At 35.7% G+C, this 18,350-nt stretch overlaps 1 protein-coding gene across 2 annotated transcripts; it reads right to left on the bottom strand.

Moving 5' to 3' along the window:
- Positions 1–409: 409 nt before the first annotated feature.
- On the bottom strand, positions 410–17,335 carry GPR15 (G protein-coupled receptor 15). Of its 2 annotated transcripts, XR_005793256.1 has the most exons (4): positions 15,917–17,335; positions 15,404–15,504; positions 5,643–5,757; positions 410–1,355 (listed from the first exon to the last, which is right to left on the bottom strand). XR_005793256.1 is itself a non-coding variant. In XM_040484282.1 (2 exons), exons 1-2 carry the CDS (start codon positions 16,981–16,983, stop codon positions 15,471–15,473), a joined length of 1,101 nt encoding a protein of 366 aa, XP_040340216.1. In that variant the 5' UTR covers positions 16,984–17,335; the 3' UTR covers positions 14,206–15,470. The 2 variants fall into 2 exon arrangements, 1 of the variants encoding a protein (XP_040340216.1); XM_040484282.1 differs by lacking the exons at positions 410–1,355; positions 5,643–5,757 and having other exon boundaries at positions 14,206–15,504.
- Positions 17,336–18,350: the final 1,015 nt, after the last annotated feature.

The following is an 18,350-nucleotide window of genomic DNA, read 5'->3' as shown; positions in this document are numbered from 1 at the left end:
ATCACAAATGGCAAGATTTCATTGTTTCTATCACTGAGTTATATATATATATATATATATAATATATTATATATATATATATATATATATATATATATATATATAATATATCACACCTTCTTTATCCCTTCATTTGTTGATGAACACTTGGGCTGCTTCCATAGTTTGCTATTGCAAATAATGCTGCTATAAACATAGGGGTGCATGTATCCCTTTGAATTAATGTTTTTGTATTCTTTGGGGAAATACAAGTAGTGTACTTGTTGGATCATAGAGTAGTTCTATTTTTTTTTTTTTTTTTTTTTTGAGAAACCTCCATACAGTTTTCCACAGTGGTTGCCCTGATTTGCATTTCCATCAACAGTGTAAGAGGGTTCCTTTTTCTTCACATCCTTGCCAATACTTGTTTCTTGTATTTTTTATTTTAGCCATTCTTCAGAACACATTTTGAGAAATTCTGCTTTGTTTCAAAACTTTGTGGTATAATTAACTAAAGGGCTATACTGGAGACCTTTGGCTAAACTTTGCTGGTGGACCAGTGTGTTAATATATGAGGTCCCATAAACTTTCAGGTAAAAGAAAACCCAACTCAGATGAGCTTAAACAACAAAAGAAATACTTAGGTTCAGGTGACTGGGAAGTCCAAATTCGGGAGGACTTCAGCATTGGTTGATCTAGTAGTTCAGCCATGCCAGGAAGGACTCAGTTTATTTTGATTTGCTTTGTGCTGCTTAGTTTTTCTGTTGTATCTCTTTAGTGTCAACAATGTTAATTTCATTCCGAGACTGGGTCTCTTGCTCCTAATAAGGTTGTTGCAAATTTCAACAGGGCCTGGGAGGGGAGAGAGCAGTGTTGTCCTAGCATTCCAAATAGCCTGGTTGGCCGGTCACATGCTCGCCCTGTGATACCTGTGGCCAGAGGATGGAAGGTACCAAGGACCTGAAGTTTACGGAGTCTTTTCCATGGAGCTCAGGGTGGGTTCAACCTTTACCAAAACACATGAGCTGTGTGAGGAAGAAGAGGTAGATGATTGCCTGGGGGTGGAAGCGGAGTGTGAGAATGCATGCTAGGTCAACCAACAAATGTCCAGTACAGCTGGGAATTTAAGTTGCTGTCATTGGCTGCATGCAGGGACAATACTCAAAACTGTTAACAGCCTGCACCCTCTTGGGCACCAGCCAGTCTGAAAAGACACTCTTGTCAGGGGGGGTGCCTGGCTCCCAAAGGCCTCTGGCTTGTAAAGGGTTAACCTTTTGGTTGCTTAATGTTGAAGGGTCCAGGAGCTTTTGAGGAAGATGTCAGAAGGTTTTGATAGGTAGGCACTCAGAGGACTCCGGGCAGTAGCACTTTATTAGCTGAAATAAAAATATATTGTTATCTTAATTTAATGATGTTTATAATTATGTCCATGTGTACTAGCTCAATGACTTTAAAAAAATACCAAAAAAAAGTTTTGTTTCTGAATAAGATTCTTCACTTAATTTCCTTATTTGAAAAATGAGTGAGTCAAATTAGATGATTTTACAACTCCTTTGACAGCAATGTTTGTGTTATATTCTGTAAAAATATATATAAATAAGCCTTTAATTTTATCTATCATGCACATTGTGACATGTCTGCATTAAATAGAATATTGTAAACAGTTATGCATTTTAAAATGCAGAGAACCAAATTGTCATTTAAAACTTGGCACATTAAATTTAACTGAATTTAAGTCTGAATTTAACTAGATCTTTACGTTGAAATTTTCAAATGTGCTATTTCTAAAGACGCTGAGAGGGTTCTTGTTTCTCATTTTCTGTGTTTTTTGGTAAAACAAAGGGGGGAAACTGCCATCTAACATGTTAAAAACCATTAATGTTGCTTTGGCCTCAACAGAAGGCAGAGAGGTACAAAAACAGAAATGGCTAAAGAAAAATCAGAGTTGAGATGGAAGCCGTGCATTCACCTGAAGATGGTTCATTAGGGTCACCCAAGGGGAGGGATCGAGAGGGAGGAGCAGCCACGGGCCATTCCCTCTCCCATGGGTCAGTGCCGTCAAGGGCAGAGCTGATGTGCAGTTTGAGAACGTGAGTTTTTCTCCAGGGCTTCACCTGCCTGCTCTAACTGTCCCGAGAAGCCTTCCCAACCTCCTAGGTCCTCAACTGGCCAGTCATCTCAGATACAAAAAACCACAAGGAAGGAATATTTTCCTAAAATAAATGGAAAATCAGCAACAATGATGATCCTTTTTCCCATTTCATATCCTCTTCTTCATCCCTTCTACGTCCCCCCTCCCCCAATCCCTTGCCCCCATACAGAGTTAATTATTCCAGAGGGCAGTGTTGTTTATAGTCACCAGAACTGCAGGCAAGAGGGAAGAGTATTGTATATGTTTCCTGTTTTTTTTCTGCATAGAGACATGCCTAAAATATTTGTGATATTTTGAATTTTTAGACTGAGGATCAGTTAAAATATTTGCAGACCTATCTTTGTAGATTTTTCCCCCTGTACTTTAAGACATCAAAAATGTCAAAGCTGAGAAAGGTTTTGACTTTCAGAGAGAGAACTTTTTGACAACAGCCAATATTTTCTTTTATCTTCAGAGCAAAAAGCTATCCTGGTTTGGTGGAGCCTTAGGTCGCTCCCTCCTTCTTTATACATAATTTCTGATAGATTTATAGGTATACACACATCTGTGTTAATTAAACCAGATGAAAATCCTACAGAGACTGCTAAGAAAATACATAATCACATGGATTAGGACTGATCATCTTATCCCTTTAAAGGTATTTTCTGTTATGGCAATAGCTAGAACTAAATAATAAATGTATCATAATGCTTTGAATAAAATAGCTTTCAAACATAATTTATAAAATTCGCTGCCCAGAGGCCACAGTAAATTTATTAACCATGAGTGAGGACCCTGTTTTGGGGGGTCTGTATGTTTGGATATGTATACAGTCTGCCTAATATTTAATGGTATATATATATATACACACACACACACACACACACACACATATGTGTGTATATATATATATATATATATATACTGCAAAAACATCTTCATAAATCTTAAGTCTCCACAATTAAATTATTTTAAATTAAAATTTGTTTTTACAATATATATGTATTTGTATCTGTGCATACAGGATTAATAAAGAATTTAAAGACAAAACAAACATTACTCTCATGACCTTCATAAGTTTGCTCATTTATTTAATGCTCAATAACCCCAAAGAACATAGTGTTACCTTCATTTCACAGGTGAGAAAATTGAGGCAGAGAATGTCAATAACTCGTGCAGTTCACACAGACTTCACCAGTGGTTTGTTGTTGTGGTTTCCAAAACAAAGTTTGCTAATTCTAAAGCCTTTATGTTTTCCATCACCTCACACCATGTTTTTTTACTCCATTATTTGAAGGCATTCCTCATTTTAGTTTTCTAGGGATGTGGGTGAAAGGTTGGAAATAGTGGAAAGGTGCAAATAGATAAAATCTAATAATGGCTACAATAGTAACCATCACTATAGTGGTGAGAATTATCACCTTAAATTTTTTTTTAGTAAATGTTTATTTGTTTTTTGGGGGGTGAGAGAGAGAGAGAGAGAACAAGTGGGGGGGCAGAGAGGGGGGGACATAGAATCCAAAGCGGGCTCCAGGTTCTGAGCTGTCAGGACAGAACCCAAGGTGGGGCTTGAACTCATGGACTGTGAAATCATAGACTGTGAGATCATGACTTGAGCTGAAATCAGACGCTTAACCAACTGAGCCATCCAGGCACCCCCATCAAGGGCTTTTCTTAAGACAGCTAATCAAGATACTTCTCAGAGGCACATTTTTAGAAGTCTCGGCTAAATATATGACTTCAGCAGTATGAAAACGCACAAAACACTTGTTACTCCAAAGCATAGCATGCTCCATCTTGGACATGTCTGAGAGAAAGCATTTTCCAAAGGGTTCTTTAACTCTAGAAAATTTATATTCTGTCAGAAAAAAATTTTTTTTCTCTTTATGTGTTCAAGTTTGCAGAGAAACAGACCTCAAGACAGGAGTAGGAAAGATTTATTGAGAGAAGAAGCTAGAGAAGCTGGGGAGAAAGCTTCAGACTGAAAGGAAGATCTGACCACGGTGGAAAAAGAGAGAAAAGGAAGGAGGACTGGGTAAGTTTTTTTTCACAGGTTGGTTTATGGATTAAATTAAGTGTGATAACATATGTGAACCATTTAACAGCTCCTTGGTACTAAATGAATACCCCATAAACATGGGTCTCATTCTTAAACTCCATTTTTAAAAATCGTTGCAATGAGAACCATAGATACCTCTTACAATTCATCTGCCCTGTGCATTTTTCTTGGTAACAGAACTGTACTGTTACAATGGAAAATTGATGTCAGGCTGGTGGTTCGGCTTCCTTGAGAACTTAGCAAACAATGTTTACACAGCCTCAACGCTAGAAAAGTTTGTAGATAAATCCACATGACAGAGAAAGACGTTAAAAACCAACGTTCTTCCTCATATGATTGCTCAAATTAAAAAATCATTCCTTTTATTTTAGAAATCTTTCATTTGGAGGTATTTACACTTTTCAAGAAATATGTTATTTGCAAATACTTTTAAACAGAGCATTTGGAATAAATGGTATAACTTACAGTCAACTATTATCCAACCAATTCTAATTTGCACTTGATTGAAAAGTTGAAATATTTTAAAGTAAGATAAAGAACTGCATCTATACACACAACCTGGCCTGACCTTTGACTTAACGGACAAGCCAATTTGGTAAAAGTAAATTAGAAGCTTTGAACCAAATAATGACTTGCTGCATTTGATATGAGAACAAATATGATTTGGTTGAATTTTAATTTATTGAGGGTTTGTCTAAAGTTAAATCATCTCAAAGTTATGGATATTAAACTTAAAACTGAGCATGACATTTAAAAAAATCCTATTTTGACTTTAGAGGAAGAGGTAAAATTGTGCTGAAATATTAATATATGCTTTATGCCACATATGACATTTCTTTCAGCATCCCTTATTTTAAACTTTAAGAAATATATATTCATTATAAAAAATGGATAACATTCATAAAAATATTTAAAATTAAAAATGAATCTGTCTTTGGTTCTACTACCTACAACAACTATTGTTAACATTTTAATATCCTTCCTAAATAAAGCAAGCTGAGGTAATTACGCTCAAAAAATATATATTTAGAAAATAAATAGCAGGTTTAATGTTGGAACACTATGCTTTCTTATTCTTAAAAACTATGTTTCCTTTTCTTCTTGATTGTGGTCATTCAGTTATTGACCTTATTATCATTTTACTTCAGAACATTCTTAACTGCCCCTCCGAAAAATGCTGCATGGAAATATTATTTCTTAAGTAAAGTAAATGTAAATCAAGGTTCAAATGTTTGGGGCAGTTTATGATGTTACTAATTTGAGAAACCACTATGTTTTTTTTTAAACTCCTTTTGGAAATCCTTATTAAAATTAGGAAGTCATTTATACAAATGTGCTTTCTGAAAAGTGTAAACAAGTTTCCTGGAATGCAGGAATAGTGTGTATTCAAATTGCTCTCTCTGCACATAGACCAGTGAGTGCAGCTTCTTGGCCTAACAAACAGCACCGAATAGGAAAGACGGTGATACTTACAGTGTCTCATACCAGTTTGGGTGGCAGAGCCCATAGGCACACAGTCTATAGTGGGAGCTTTGGCACTGGATTTATCTTTTCTTCTTGCCATAGGAATGTTACAAGAAATCTGTGACTAGATCAAAATGGAAAAATAAAGAAAATGAAACTATAATTCTTCCCTCGTATGTGTGTGCTCTGTAAAAAAAAAAAAAAAAAAAAATGTTTTCCTGTGAGGGTAACTGTCATAGATGTTACTGTCCTTTAATGTGGGATTGAATGTGAGAGGGAGTAGAAGGAGACAGCTGTCCATTTCTTACATGCAACATACATTTGATTGCCTATATAAGAGGTTTAGTGACCACTGAACAGGATGGAAAATGTCATTTCTAATAAAACGCGATGAAGAAGGAAACATGCTACAAGAAAATATGATTCGTTCGAGATTGTATTTTCAATAAAATGGACTTCCTCTTCCCTTGAACAATATCTTCACTATTTAGCCACGAATAGGCAGACATTTTGGTGATTTGAGGTATTTGCATTAGAAAAAAATAAGAAACATGTTTGAATTTGAAAAGGAATTGGAGACAGAAAAAAACAAACCAAACCAAGCTTGTGATGTTAACAGAATCTATTGAAAAATCTGGGACTCAGAGGAAAAAAATATGAAGTGGAAAAAGCATGAGTTTTGGAATCACATAGGTAAGCCTAGATTTCATTGAAATCAAGGTTGCATTTTTGGTACACTTCACTAAGAATTATGTGAAGTCTGATTTCTTTGAATCCTATTTCCTTTATCTATAAAATGGAGTTCTCAGCAGTGACTTAACAAGCTCTTAATATGTACCAGATACTGTGCCAAATTCCTTACATTCTCACTTTAATTTCTTAGAACCGCCGTGATCTAAGGCAAGTATAACTGTCCCCATTTTGTAGAGAGAAATAGACTCAGGAATACTGAGAAACTTGCTCACCTTTCACAGACAATAAATAGCAAATTTGGATCTGTGTTCTTTAGCCACAATGCTATACCATGCTCCCTGCAGTAATAGCTATATTACAATGAATATCACAAGCTAATGATTTAAATGTTTTGTGTCATGGTATTTGAATTAGCTCTGCTTTTTCCAGGTAGTGCCAGAAATAGACTATTAGTTGCTGTTGCATTTTCCTTAGTTTTTATGGAGATTATCTTCCAATTATGTGACCCATAATGCTGCTTTCATGTCCTCTCAAAAGTACAAAGTCACATCTGTCACATCTGGAATATAGGCTTGGAGTTTGTGAAAAGGTTGACAATATCCTTGCAATCACAGGAGGAATGTTCAGCTATCACATGATTATAACTGCGAATCACTAATTTTTATTACAAATCATAATCATATTTGCACTAAGAAAAGTCTTCCATTTAAATAGGACATAAATGTCACAGAGAGAAGGAAATGACTAGGAATCAAGTGAAAGTTACTATACCACTCATTTTGCTAATCATAATACCACTAGAATGACCTACAAAATTCAAGGAGAATGGAAGGATTCATGTTCCTAAATGAAGTGTAACTGGTATAGTCTTCTAGCCCCTCGTAATTACAACATATTAGAAGTAAAGTAAAAATTAAAAATGGGAATATTTAACATTTGTAAAAATCCTTAAATTTAATTTAAGCCAGAGATGGCATGTTTCTAGGATGTTCTGTTTAGTTCAACAATCATGAATGCCTGATTTGGAATAGGATATAGACATACAAAAATGAAGACATGGTTCTCCCCCTCCCCCTGGGGGAGCTCTCTCCCAAGCTCCCAAGCCTGGAGAAAGACCACCAATGATTCCATAGGCAGGTTGCAGGAGCTGCTGTGCTGAGGGAAGGCACTAGGAAATGGGGAATGAATGCTAAAACAGCCAATCTCTCATCACCATTTAAAAATCGTAAACGTGTATGGGGTGCCTGGGTGGTTTAGTTGGTTAAGCATCCAACTTCAGCTCAGGTCATGATCTAACTGTTCATGAGTTTGAACCCCGTGTTGGGCTCTGTGCTGACAGCTCAGAGCCTGGAGCCTGCTTTGGGTTCTGTGTCTCCCTCTCTCTCTGCTCCGCCTCTGCTTCTGCTCTCTCTCTCTTAAAAATAAACAAGCTCTTAAGGAATTGTTGCTCTTAAGGAAACAAGCACACGTACAGGTAACAGAAAGGCCTTCCGAAAGAGAATCAGCAGATATTCAGGAAGGTTTCAAGGCCAATGTAGGGGTTATACTCACTCAGAAATCAGAAGAACCAGAGGACCTGTGATTGCAGAATTGATGTTTTCAAACAAATTTACTTTTAGCTACTATTTTTACCTGTGTACTTCATTTTTAAAAAATAGAACTAGCTTTACTTTTTTTTTTCCTTAATGCAATATTAATGCATATTCTTTTTGGAAAATACAAGTTATAACAAAAATAAAAATCACAAAAATAAAAATCAAATAAAATATTAAAAATCACCTACATAGTGAGGAACAAAGTTAACATTTTGCTGTATAGGGTTCTGGTAGTCCTGTATTCTTATATAAATGAAATAGTCATAAACATGCAATTATTCTGTAGAATATTTGTAGAATAGAATATTCTACAAATAGAATAGAATAGAATATTTGTAGAATATTCTGTAGAAAATTGTACTATTTTGTAGCCTGCTTTTCTTTTAACTTAATTTTATTTAATTTATTATGAAGATTTTTTAATGTCAGTACATGGTACAGTACTCATAAAGGCTATGTAGTCCTACATTGTAAGGATGTGTAGGAACCTTAATTCATTCAGTCAGTTCTCTATCAGTGACATTTAGATTATTTCACTTTTCTACTTTTGCAAACAATGTTGCAATAAAAATGCATGTACATATATGTTTGCACATGGCCATAGTTATATACATAATTACATTAAAATCCTAGAAGTGGAATTGCTTTTTGTAAATGTTTCTAAATTTTCTCTAGCTTAATCAACTTCCACTCAGTAGATGGTCCAAGAATTTCTACCCACACCCCACCCCTCCAATCCTGGTCAACCTCAGTATTTAATGTTTAAATCTTTGCCAATATAATAGGTAAAATTTGTATTTTGTTATTTTAATTTGGCCATCTTTGATTATTAGGCTAAATATTTTCATAAATTTATTGGTAGTATCTTTTCTATATTTGAATTATAGAGTTGAAATTACTGTTATTTATAATCCTAAACGCTGCATTAAGTTATGCACTTCTGCATTTACTTTTTAATTAGAAATAGAGTGGCCATTTCCATCTACCTTTAACTGGTCTGAATCTGTTTTTGTTCTTTTCTTTTTCTTTTTTTTTTTCTTTTTTTTTTTTGCTTTAAACATAAAACCACAGGCCAAGTTTCATTTCTCATTTACCACTTCTCCACCTGAGTTGTCAGTTTTGCTTTTGGTCTAAAGTGAGGGTAAGTGAGAGGGCATCTCAATAAATCACTGTCTTTGGGCAAGATTTGTATAGAGTTATCTTCTTTGCACATCTTATTTTAGTTCGTCATTTGAAAATAAATTTAAACTTAATACTGCTCAATGTGCGTTCTCCTGTTTAAAATGATCATTTACACTTGAGACTCTTTTAAAAACAACAAAAGAATTTTTATTTGGGGATGTCAGTGTGAACACTTCTTTAAGGAAATGTGACAACATTTAGGAAACAATCAAAATAGCACTTACCTGAAATGACTTGGATATGGACTATTTATGGGCCTTTCCCTAAACATTAGAAAAGATCAAAGAAAGTGATTTGACTTATGGCCTGCATGGCTCAGTTGTTTAAGCGTCCGACTTCGACTCAGGTCATGATCTCACAGTTCGTGAGTTGGAGCCCCGCGTCCAGCTCTGTGCTGACAGCTCAGAGCCTGGAGCCTGCTTTGGATTCTGTGTCTCCCTCTCTGTCTGCCCCTCTACTGCTCACACTCTGTCTCTCAAAAAATAAATAAATGTTAAAAAATTTTTAAAAAAAGAAAGCGATTTGACTTATTATTATCATTATCTAACAAGCTCTTCTTGAGCATTAGTACTTCATTCTTTTGTTCAAAAAACAAGTAACAATGGGGATTATAAATTCCATGAAGAAACAAGTTCTACTTCTTTACATCCTACAACAGTCTAATAGTGCTGTATATATATATATGTATATATATATACACACACACACATACATGTATATATATATATATATAGTAAATTATTGTGGAAACAGGCTACTTGTTCAGCCTTTTAATAGGGAATGTGATGCACTTTTATTTTTATTGTAATTGTCGATATATTTACATATTTATATATGCCATTTTACTATATGTTTGCTTTATTTTTATTTTCTTTCTTGCACTCTTTCAAGTACTTTAGACTGAGTATTAGCAACAAGATTCAACAGATACTCATCAGCTGCATTTGTACATAACATGTTTGTGTATTTGTGTGTGTGTGTGTGTGTGTGTGTGTGTGTGTGTCTGGGTGTATGTATGAGAAAGTGAGAGAAATTTTGTAAGTGACTGTTATTTGCCTATTGTGAAATCCGTCACTTATGCTAACATATTTTGGGCTATCATAGTGCATTGTGTACAATAGACACTTTGCATTAACAGTTTGATTTTTTAGTTATTGACTATTTTCAAGGAACTCCACAAGTCTGTGGCATAAAAGGCATCAATTTAAGCCACTGTCTCCTGATGTGATGAACAAATAACCCATCGGGAAAGGCCCAACACCCAGGATTGACCTTTCGATTCTGCTTCATTTTCTACACCTCATACAGTAGCTCTGCACAGGCTACACTGTATTAAGCTTACATGAAGTAATCATATGTTCTTCTAGAATTTGCAGGTTTAGAGATTTGTGACAGTTTTGCCATACAAAGTTCTTAAATACTTTCTATTCTCTATAAATAAAAAGAGCAAAGTTGTTTGTTGAAGACTCTACCCGAGAAAATTTTTTACAAATTAAAAATAGTCTTTTCGTCGCATGTATTTTTTGATGCATAATATTTTATTTCATCTAAAAACATCACAAGAATATTTATATCTCCTGCTTGTATGTAATTAAGAGCAAATGGAAGAGTACATTTATAAAGTACAGGTCATAAAGAATTCTAGCAGGGAGAACCATTTATATTTCATTTTGAACTAATTGTAATATGGAAATGAAATCTTTCTAATTAGAAATGATAGGAGATAGCAAATAAAAATGTTTTTTCCCATCCGTGTTGACATCACGAAGTACTTGCAGATGAAGCCTAACTCTTTGTAGTATGGCAATGATAGGAAACTAGCTAATTATTAAATCTTCTTAATTAGCAAATAAGAAAGTCACTGAGTGATGTCAGATAGATAATGATAACCTGTACTAGATCTGTAGAACATTATAAAAGTATTATGAACATTGTATCATAAATTCTTTAAACGGGCCCTTGCCTAAGTTAACAACAATTCAACTTAATCACATGTGGTCAACTTTAAAAAGGCCCACCGTAATTTAAAAGATTTTTTTTAACGCTTATTTATTTTTGAGAGAGAGGAAGAGAGAGAGAGAGCGGGAGAGAGCCAGAAAGAGAGGGAGACACTACATCTGAAGCAGGCTCCAGGCTCTGAGCTGTCAGCACAGAGCCCGATGCAGGGCTCAAACTCAAGAACTGTGAGATCATGACCTGAGCCTCAGTCAGATGCTTAACTGACTGAGCCACCCAGGCCCCCCTAAAAAAGACAACTGTAATTTTAAAGGACCTTTGGGTCTTAGAAATTTGTTACTTATATAGTTAAACCGAGAACTTTTTACTTTAATAATGTCTGTCAACTAACAGAATAGTTCCCCCCACTTTTAGATTAGTGAATGGGAATTTCATGTAAGTTTACATTTTACTGTGACTTAATGCCATAAGAACCTTCGCTTCATTAACAGTTTGGCACATTGAATATTTAAAGTAGGTTTGTTTGTTTGTTTGTTTGTTTTTTAATGTTGCAGGATGCAGTCTTAGGATACAATTCCCATTTAGGAAATGTAACTGTACAAAGGAAATGACAAAGATAACCAGAAGTGCCAAGAGTAAGTCACAGGTCACTGTTACTGTTGATTTTCCCTGTCCACTTATATGTAAAGTCTAGTCATGACTGTTTACTCATAGACTTGATAAAAACAGAGAATGTTGACTCAAAGAAAATAACTTAAAATAAAAACCGGCATTTGCAACAGACAAACCATCCCATACCAATCTCTGTGGAAGGCAAAATCCAATAACCATTTACAAATACTCTGATGGTTGGAATAATCCTCCCGCTTTTTCTCCAGATGACACTTCTTTCTCTCACGGTGCTGGAGGCCATCATCTTGCTAGCTGGCTACACCAGTGGCTCTGCTACAGTAAATTCATAATTCTTCTAATATTGCTTGTCTTTTGTGAATGAGCTCTGCAGGAAAACTGAGACCTCCTGTTCACTGTGGCACACACACCTAATGAGTCATTTCTCACTTTTGAGATTGCCAGGAGGAATAGAGAATGATTGGAGGAGCCAAGATGAATCATAGGAGAAGAGTTCTTTCACTCAGCTCATCATCATACTGTGCATTTCTGCATCTATTTAAAAATTAACTCGTGACCCCTAGTAATATTCCACCCTCACTCACGCACATTGGTTTCCTTTAAGACCATTATTCTCACTAGCGTTACTCTCACTCAGAAGTGATTTTGGCTTGTTAGAGGGGACAAATGGTGGGCCTTCCAGAACTATCAGGTTAGTGTTACTCTTTTGGTATGGCCTGAATGGAGTAAATGTGTGTTTGTGATATGTGAACCTTGAGTACATGGATTTTAAAATTAATTACAAGTTATTCAATGACATCTTATACAGACTTTCTTGGAGAACTTTTTTGTGGTGAGTTCAAGAAAAATTGTTTGAGAAATGTTTGGGGGATGACTATCCTTTTATATTTGTCCTTAAAGACCTGGCAGTGGCTTTGGATCACTTTAAAAAATGACAACAAATGAGGTTAATCTGTAGTGATTTCCACATATACTTATTCTTGCTAAGTTTTATTTTGTTTTTCTAACTTTAGATGTAACTGGCCAGATGTGGTTGTTAGGATGTCAGATTAATTTTCTAGAAATTCATGGAAATGTGTGTTGATTTGTTTTACTAATGACATGAAATGACCACAAAGCAGCTCTCAGAATAGTTTGAGATAACAAAAATCTTGATAAGCTATGTTTCTACGTGTATCTATATGTATATAAGTATATAAATGAATTTGTCTTAAAATGTGGAAATATCGTGGTTTAAAAATCTGCAAAATGAGACCTACTGATACAATTTATAATAAGCCTTTCAATGCTATTATAATGTAAATTACATTTCATACCACAGGACTCCATATATGACATCGTAAAATACCAACTTAATCAAGTTTTGAACTTTTTACTATCAGAGTTATTCTATCTATAAATTTATATCTGCTTTTCCTTCCATCATTGGAACATTATGAGTATAATATATGCAATATGCTAAGATTTTTGTAAGGCATATTCTTAATATTTGTTAAATGAGAGTGATTGTCACTTGATACTGTAGTTTGGAAATTTTCTTTCTTTCTTTATTTATTTACTCTTATTTTTAAAATTTTTTAGCGTTTTTATTTATTTTTGAGAGACGGAGAGAGACAGAGCACGAGCAGGGGAGGGGCAGAGAGAGAGGGAGACACAGAATCTGAAGCGGGCTCCAGGCTCCGAGCTGTCAGCACAGAGCCCCATGTGGGGCTCCAACTCACAGGCTGTGAGATCATGACCTGAGCCTAAGTCAGATGCTCAACCAACTGAGCCATGCAGGCGCCCCCGTAGTTTGGAAATTTTAAAGTAACACTCAGTAATTAATAATAGGAACCAATAGCTTTATATAATAACTTTTACCCAATATTTAAAAACACTTTTGTATTTATTAGACTTATAATATTCTTGACAATTCTATAGACATAGATATTACCAACTACTTTAGGTATGAAAGATTACAATGATTTACTCAATGTCCCAACATTAAGAATGAAGCTGAATCTAATAACCTATTTTTTCTCATTTCCTAACAAATACTTTACCTGATTTATTGAGCTATTTTTTAAAAGTAGCATTTCTCAAAGACATTTATTTCCCTGATTAGTAATAGTGCTTTTGCTGATTTGTTTTTATAACGTGAGTGGCGGGGCGCCTGGGTGGCTCAGTCGGTTAAGCGTCCGACTTCAGCTCAGGTCACGATCTCGCGGTCCACGAGTTTGAGCCCCGCGTCGGGCTCTGGGCTGATGGCTCAGAGCCTGGAGCCTGCTTCCGATTCTGTGTCTCCCTCTGTCTCTGCCCCTCCCCCGTTCATGCTGTGTCTCACTCTGTCTCAAAAATAAATAAACGTTAAAAAAAATTAAAAAAATAAAATAACGTGAGTGGCTTCTACCTTTTATATTTTGTTTTTATTTAACTTTAGGAGATCTATTTAACTGTTTTAAATTCAGTTTAAAGTTTTCCAAGAAACCTTATTTCTTATCATTTACAGTCCTTTTTTTCTATATCTATAATAAAGTATTAAAAACTTTTATAATATCAATATTAATAATAACTGTGTTGATAGAAATTAATACAACATAGAAGAATACTTAAAATTATATTTTTATTTAATACAGGTTAAGAGAAATTAATAAATTAACCAATTTATAAAACAAAACACTGTATTTCAACTTCTAAATAGATTATGGTATGCCCAATATTTATTTCTTTTAATGTGAAAGATACATGGGATGAGCTTGAATTACCTAGTTTCTGAAAAAATTCTAAACTTTCTCTGATTTTCAAACCTAATATTTAGAAGTAAAATAGTAACTCATTTGCGTCAACACTGAGGGTCAACACATAACCCACTTTCTCTTGAATCAAAAGATATTTACAATAGTATGTTTTCTGTAGCAAAAGCCTTTTGTGGTTGCTGCTAATTACATGTTTTTCACTTCAAAGTCTTTAAAAGAAAAATACGTGCAAGTAGACTTAATAAATTTTTATTGGGTGAAAGAATTCAGCAAAGTCTCTGGGTTTGGAAAAATGTATATAAAATATCAGTAATATCTTCATTTTGTATTTTTCACTTCAGCTAAATACAGAGCATACTGTCTTCCTATATTACTGAATCAAGTCTTGAAATTATATACACCAAGCAAATGATGCTATAGAAAATGTGTAGCACTAACATTTTAATTAAAACGTAAAATCATAATACACATGGTGATGTAGCTAAGCATGTGAGGACCTCCAATTATATTAGTTACATTTCATTTGATAACTCAATAACTAGTAATTAAAAACATGTAATTAAAACAAAGTCATATCCTAATGTATGAAGTCAATGAAAACAAAAGAGCATAGTAAAACCCTCTTGAAAAGTAGTTACTATGCCATTATAATGAGATACATTTTTACCAATATATCTTATAAGGAAAATAAAGGTCAAACTTTGCCCTGTGCTCTCTTGTTAAAATACTCTAGAAGACCAGGTGATAAAGGGAGTCCTAAATCATAAACACAATACAGAATGATTTTATCCCCATGAATTTTTTGACAGTCCAAAGTTATCGTGAATGGCTTAGGGTGAAAGATAACATTGGAAGGCAGTAAAGAATCGCCATACAGTTTTAAAGATTAAGGCCAGACTCTCGTTTTGTTACTCAGTAATAATTAACTAAAGGGCACACGTATATTTTTTGCTACCTGTATTGTTAACACATTTCTCACCAGATGAAAGTGGGAAGAATCCTTTAGATGTCGTCCAATTGAAGCCCATTATGAAAGGCGGTGTGGGTCAAGGTACCATTGTTCTTGAGAGAGGAAAAGGCCTGAATGTACATAAACAATCAAGAAGAAAGGAATTGATCCAAGCTGGCCTTTATGTCAGAGTTCAAGGTCTACAGGAGTCGTATTTTGCCGGGTAAACTAGATTGACCAGAGTTAAAAGAAGGCCATTCAGCTAAAAAAAAAAAAAAAAAAAAAAAAAAACAAAACAAAACACCCAAAAAACAAAAAAAGGAAAACAAGACAAAACAAAAAAGACGGCATATGGTTTAATTATAGCCATGAACACAGGGACTTTTCATTCATCTCTTTAAAAATAAATTCCTTGTATTCGTGAATGTGAATATGAATACCAACAGCAATACTTTTTTTCCTTCTTTATCGCTGACACAAATTAAGTCTCCAATCTACTAACAGAGCTTGAAATGTCACAGTGACTTTTAGAGTGACACAGACCTCTTCCTCCTTCTGGCCGAATTTTCCACATGAATGAAGTTGGAGAGAGCCTTGGGGAGGTGACTATCTGATGTCTCAGTGCTGCTCCCAAAGTCATAGTTCTTCAGGCAAGGGAACAAGCAGTGCAAGATAGCCCGGCGGATGTAACTGTCAAAGATATAGTAAATGAAAGGGTTGACACAGCTGTTGGCAAATGCCAAAGGCCCACTCACCTCCATGCCTAGCTGGATAACAGATGAGGAAAAGTAGACTTCCTGCTGCAACCCAGAGACAATGGCCAGGAACTTGAAAGTATTGAAGGGCAGCCAGGAGAAGACAAAGGCTGCCACGACAATAAAGATGATCTTTATGGATTTCCTCAGCTTTTTGTTATGTTTTCCCGACTGTTGGTAATGGGCATACAGCTTCCTTGTGATGCAACAATAGCATGTCACAATGCTCACCAAAGGGACAAAGAAGGTAAAAATTAAGGCCACCAGGGCCCAAGTCAGTTTGATTGGAGTAGCGCTCCTCTCTGCACAGTATGGCTTATCATCAATCAGGGTGAGCTCCCTGGACAGAAGAGTAGGCAAACCCAAAAGACAGGAGATAAACCAGACACTGGCACAGACTCCATATGCACAGTCTCTCCTCCTGAATTTCCTGGATACGGCTGGGCGCATGATGGCCAGGTAGCGGTCAACACTCATGCAGGTGAGCAAGAAGACATTGCAGTGCATGTTGACTGAGATCATGTAGGAGCTGCCTTTGCACAGGAAAGAGCCTGTCCTCCACAGTCCTAAAGATGCTTCTTTATCCACCCAGAGAGGCAACGTGACAAGGAAAATGAAGTCAGACACAGCCAGGTTGATGATGAAGATGTCGATCAGTCTTCGGCTGCCCCGTTTGAAATGCAATGCACTCATGAGGACTAAGTTCCCCAACACTCCCGTCAGGAACACAACTGCGTAGAAGATGGGAAGGAAGACAGATGTGTAAGCAACACGGGAGTGGGTCTCCTCAATATCAGGATTTTGGCTTGTAGCATAGAAATAATCCAAATAAACAGCAGTTGCTTCTGGGTCCATCACTAAGGTCAGCTGCCAGATCCAATTAAGTTTCCTTACCTAGGAAGTTTTTGTATAAAAGTTTAAAATCTCAGGGCAGCTTCTTTTATATAGTGGCTACCTCTTCCCCACCACCCCCACCACCCCACCCCTTAAAAGATCTTGGGACAAGCATAAAAACAGAGATTAAAAAACGCAGTTTCTACCAATCCTCAGAAAGAACACCACCCTGGTTGGTGTTTGGTGGTTGTGGTTGTGGTTTTCTTTATTTGCATTTGCCCTGGAGACGGGGGTGCTTTTTTGACTTCTGTCTTCAAGATATTCAGTTTGTTTATTTAAATCCAGAAATTAGAAAACAAATAAACTTTTTTTCCTTACCTACTTTAAAGACATCCTTTGCTTTTCTGACACTGAAAATCCTTTTGATCTGGTTTTCTGTTTCACAGACAAGGTAGTATTTTCTTTTAAAATTTTAAGGTGGTGATGACAAAGATAGTCCTTTTATTCACATCCCTGGTAAAAGTGAGGAAAGTAGTCTTTCACTGCAGAAAGAGTGAATTGAAAATTTCCCAAATCATACCAGTCTACATCTACAGCAAACATAATGATTCTAATTAGGGTATGAGATTCTTTCCCCTTACTTGCTTCTTTCACTTTATACAAAATCAATCCTGTTTCATTCAATATGTTTTTAAAAATTCTCAAGAGACTGGGACCATGTCTTGTGCTGTTAATATTAGTTTTAAAAATTTTCCACTGTCATTAGCACAGTACCTTGCAGGTGATAGGTCCTTTGGAAATGTCAATTTACTTGAATTATTCAGGAAAACTCTTGGTTTTGTGATCTAGTATAATCAACAAGTATGTATTCATTGTGGTTCAACTGTAGGCATTGTTGTTATTTATGTAGCTTACAAACACAGGTTTAAAAATGGCAAACTGCTATTTTTACACTCTTTTTAAAATGTATTTATTTTGAGAGAGAGAGAGAGAAAAAAAAGAGTGCATGAGTGGAGGAAGGGCAGAGAGAGCGGGTGAGAGAGAGAATCCCAAGTAGGCTCCACACTGTCAGTGCAGAGCCCTACGTGGGGCTCCAACCCATGAACCATGAGCAGAAATCAAGAGCGGGCCACTCAGTCAACTGAGCCATCCAGGCACCCTACACTCTTATCTGCTTTGTAATTCAACCAGCTAAGTTCCTTTTTGTTAGAATAAACATCCTTGATTAGGAGATTTTCTCTCTACCTCCAAGTAACTCCCCTTCATCAGACTCTGGGTCCCCCCCCATCTTGTCTTTTTCATACCTCACTACTGGAGCAGTGATTTTTCAGCCTTTGAACTGTGACTTATTTTTAAGTACCTCCACAAACCAGTGAACTTCACTTTTG

The sequence above is a fragment of the Herpailurus yagouaroundi genome, unplaced genomic scaffold (genome assembly GCF_014898765.1).
Source record: "Herpailurus yagouaroundi ecotype Mexico unplaced genomic scaffold, PumYag 162, whole genome shotgun sequence".
Taxonomy (NCBI): Eukaryota; Metazoa; Chordata; class Mammalia; order Carnivora; family Felidae; genus Herpailurus; species Herpailurus yagouaroundi.
The sequence above is the reverse complement of the archived record's forward strand: the minus strand, read 5'-3'. Positions and strand labels throughout refer to the sequence as shown.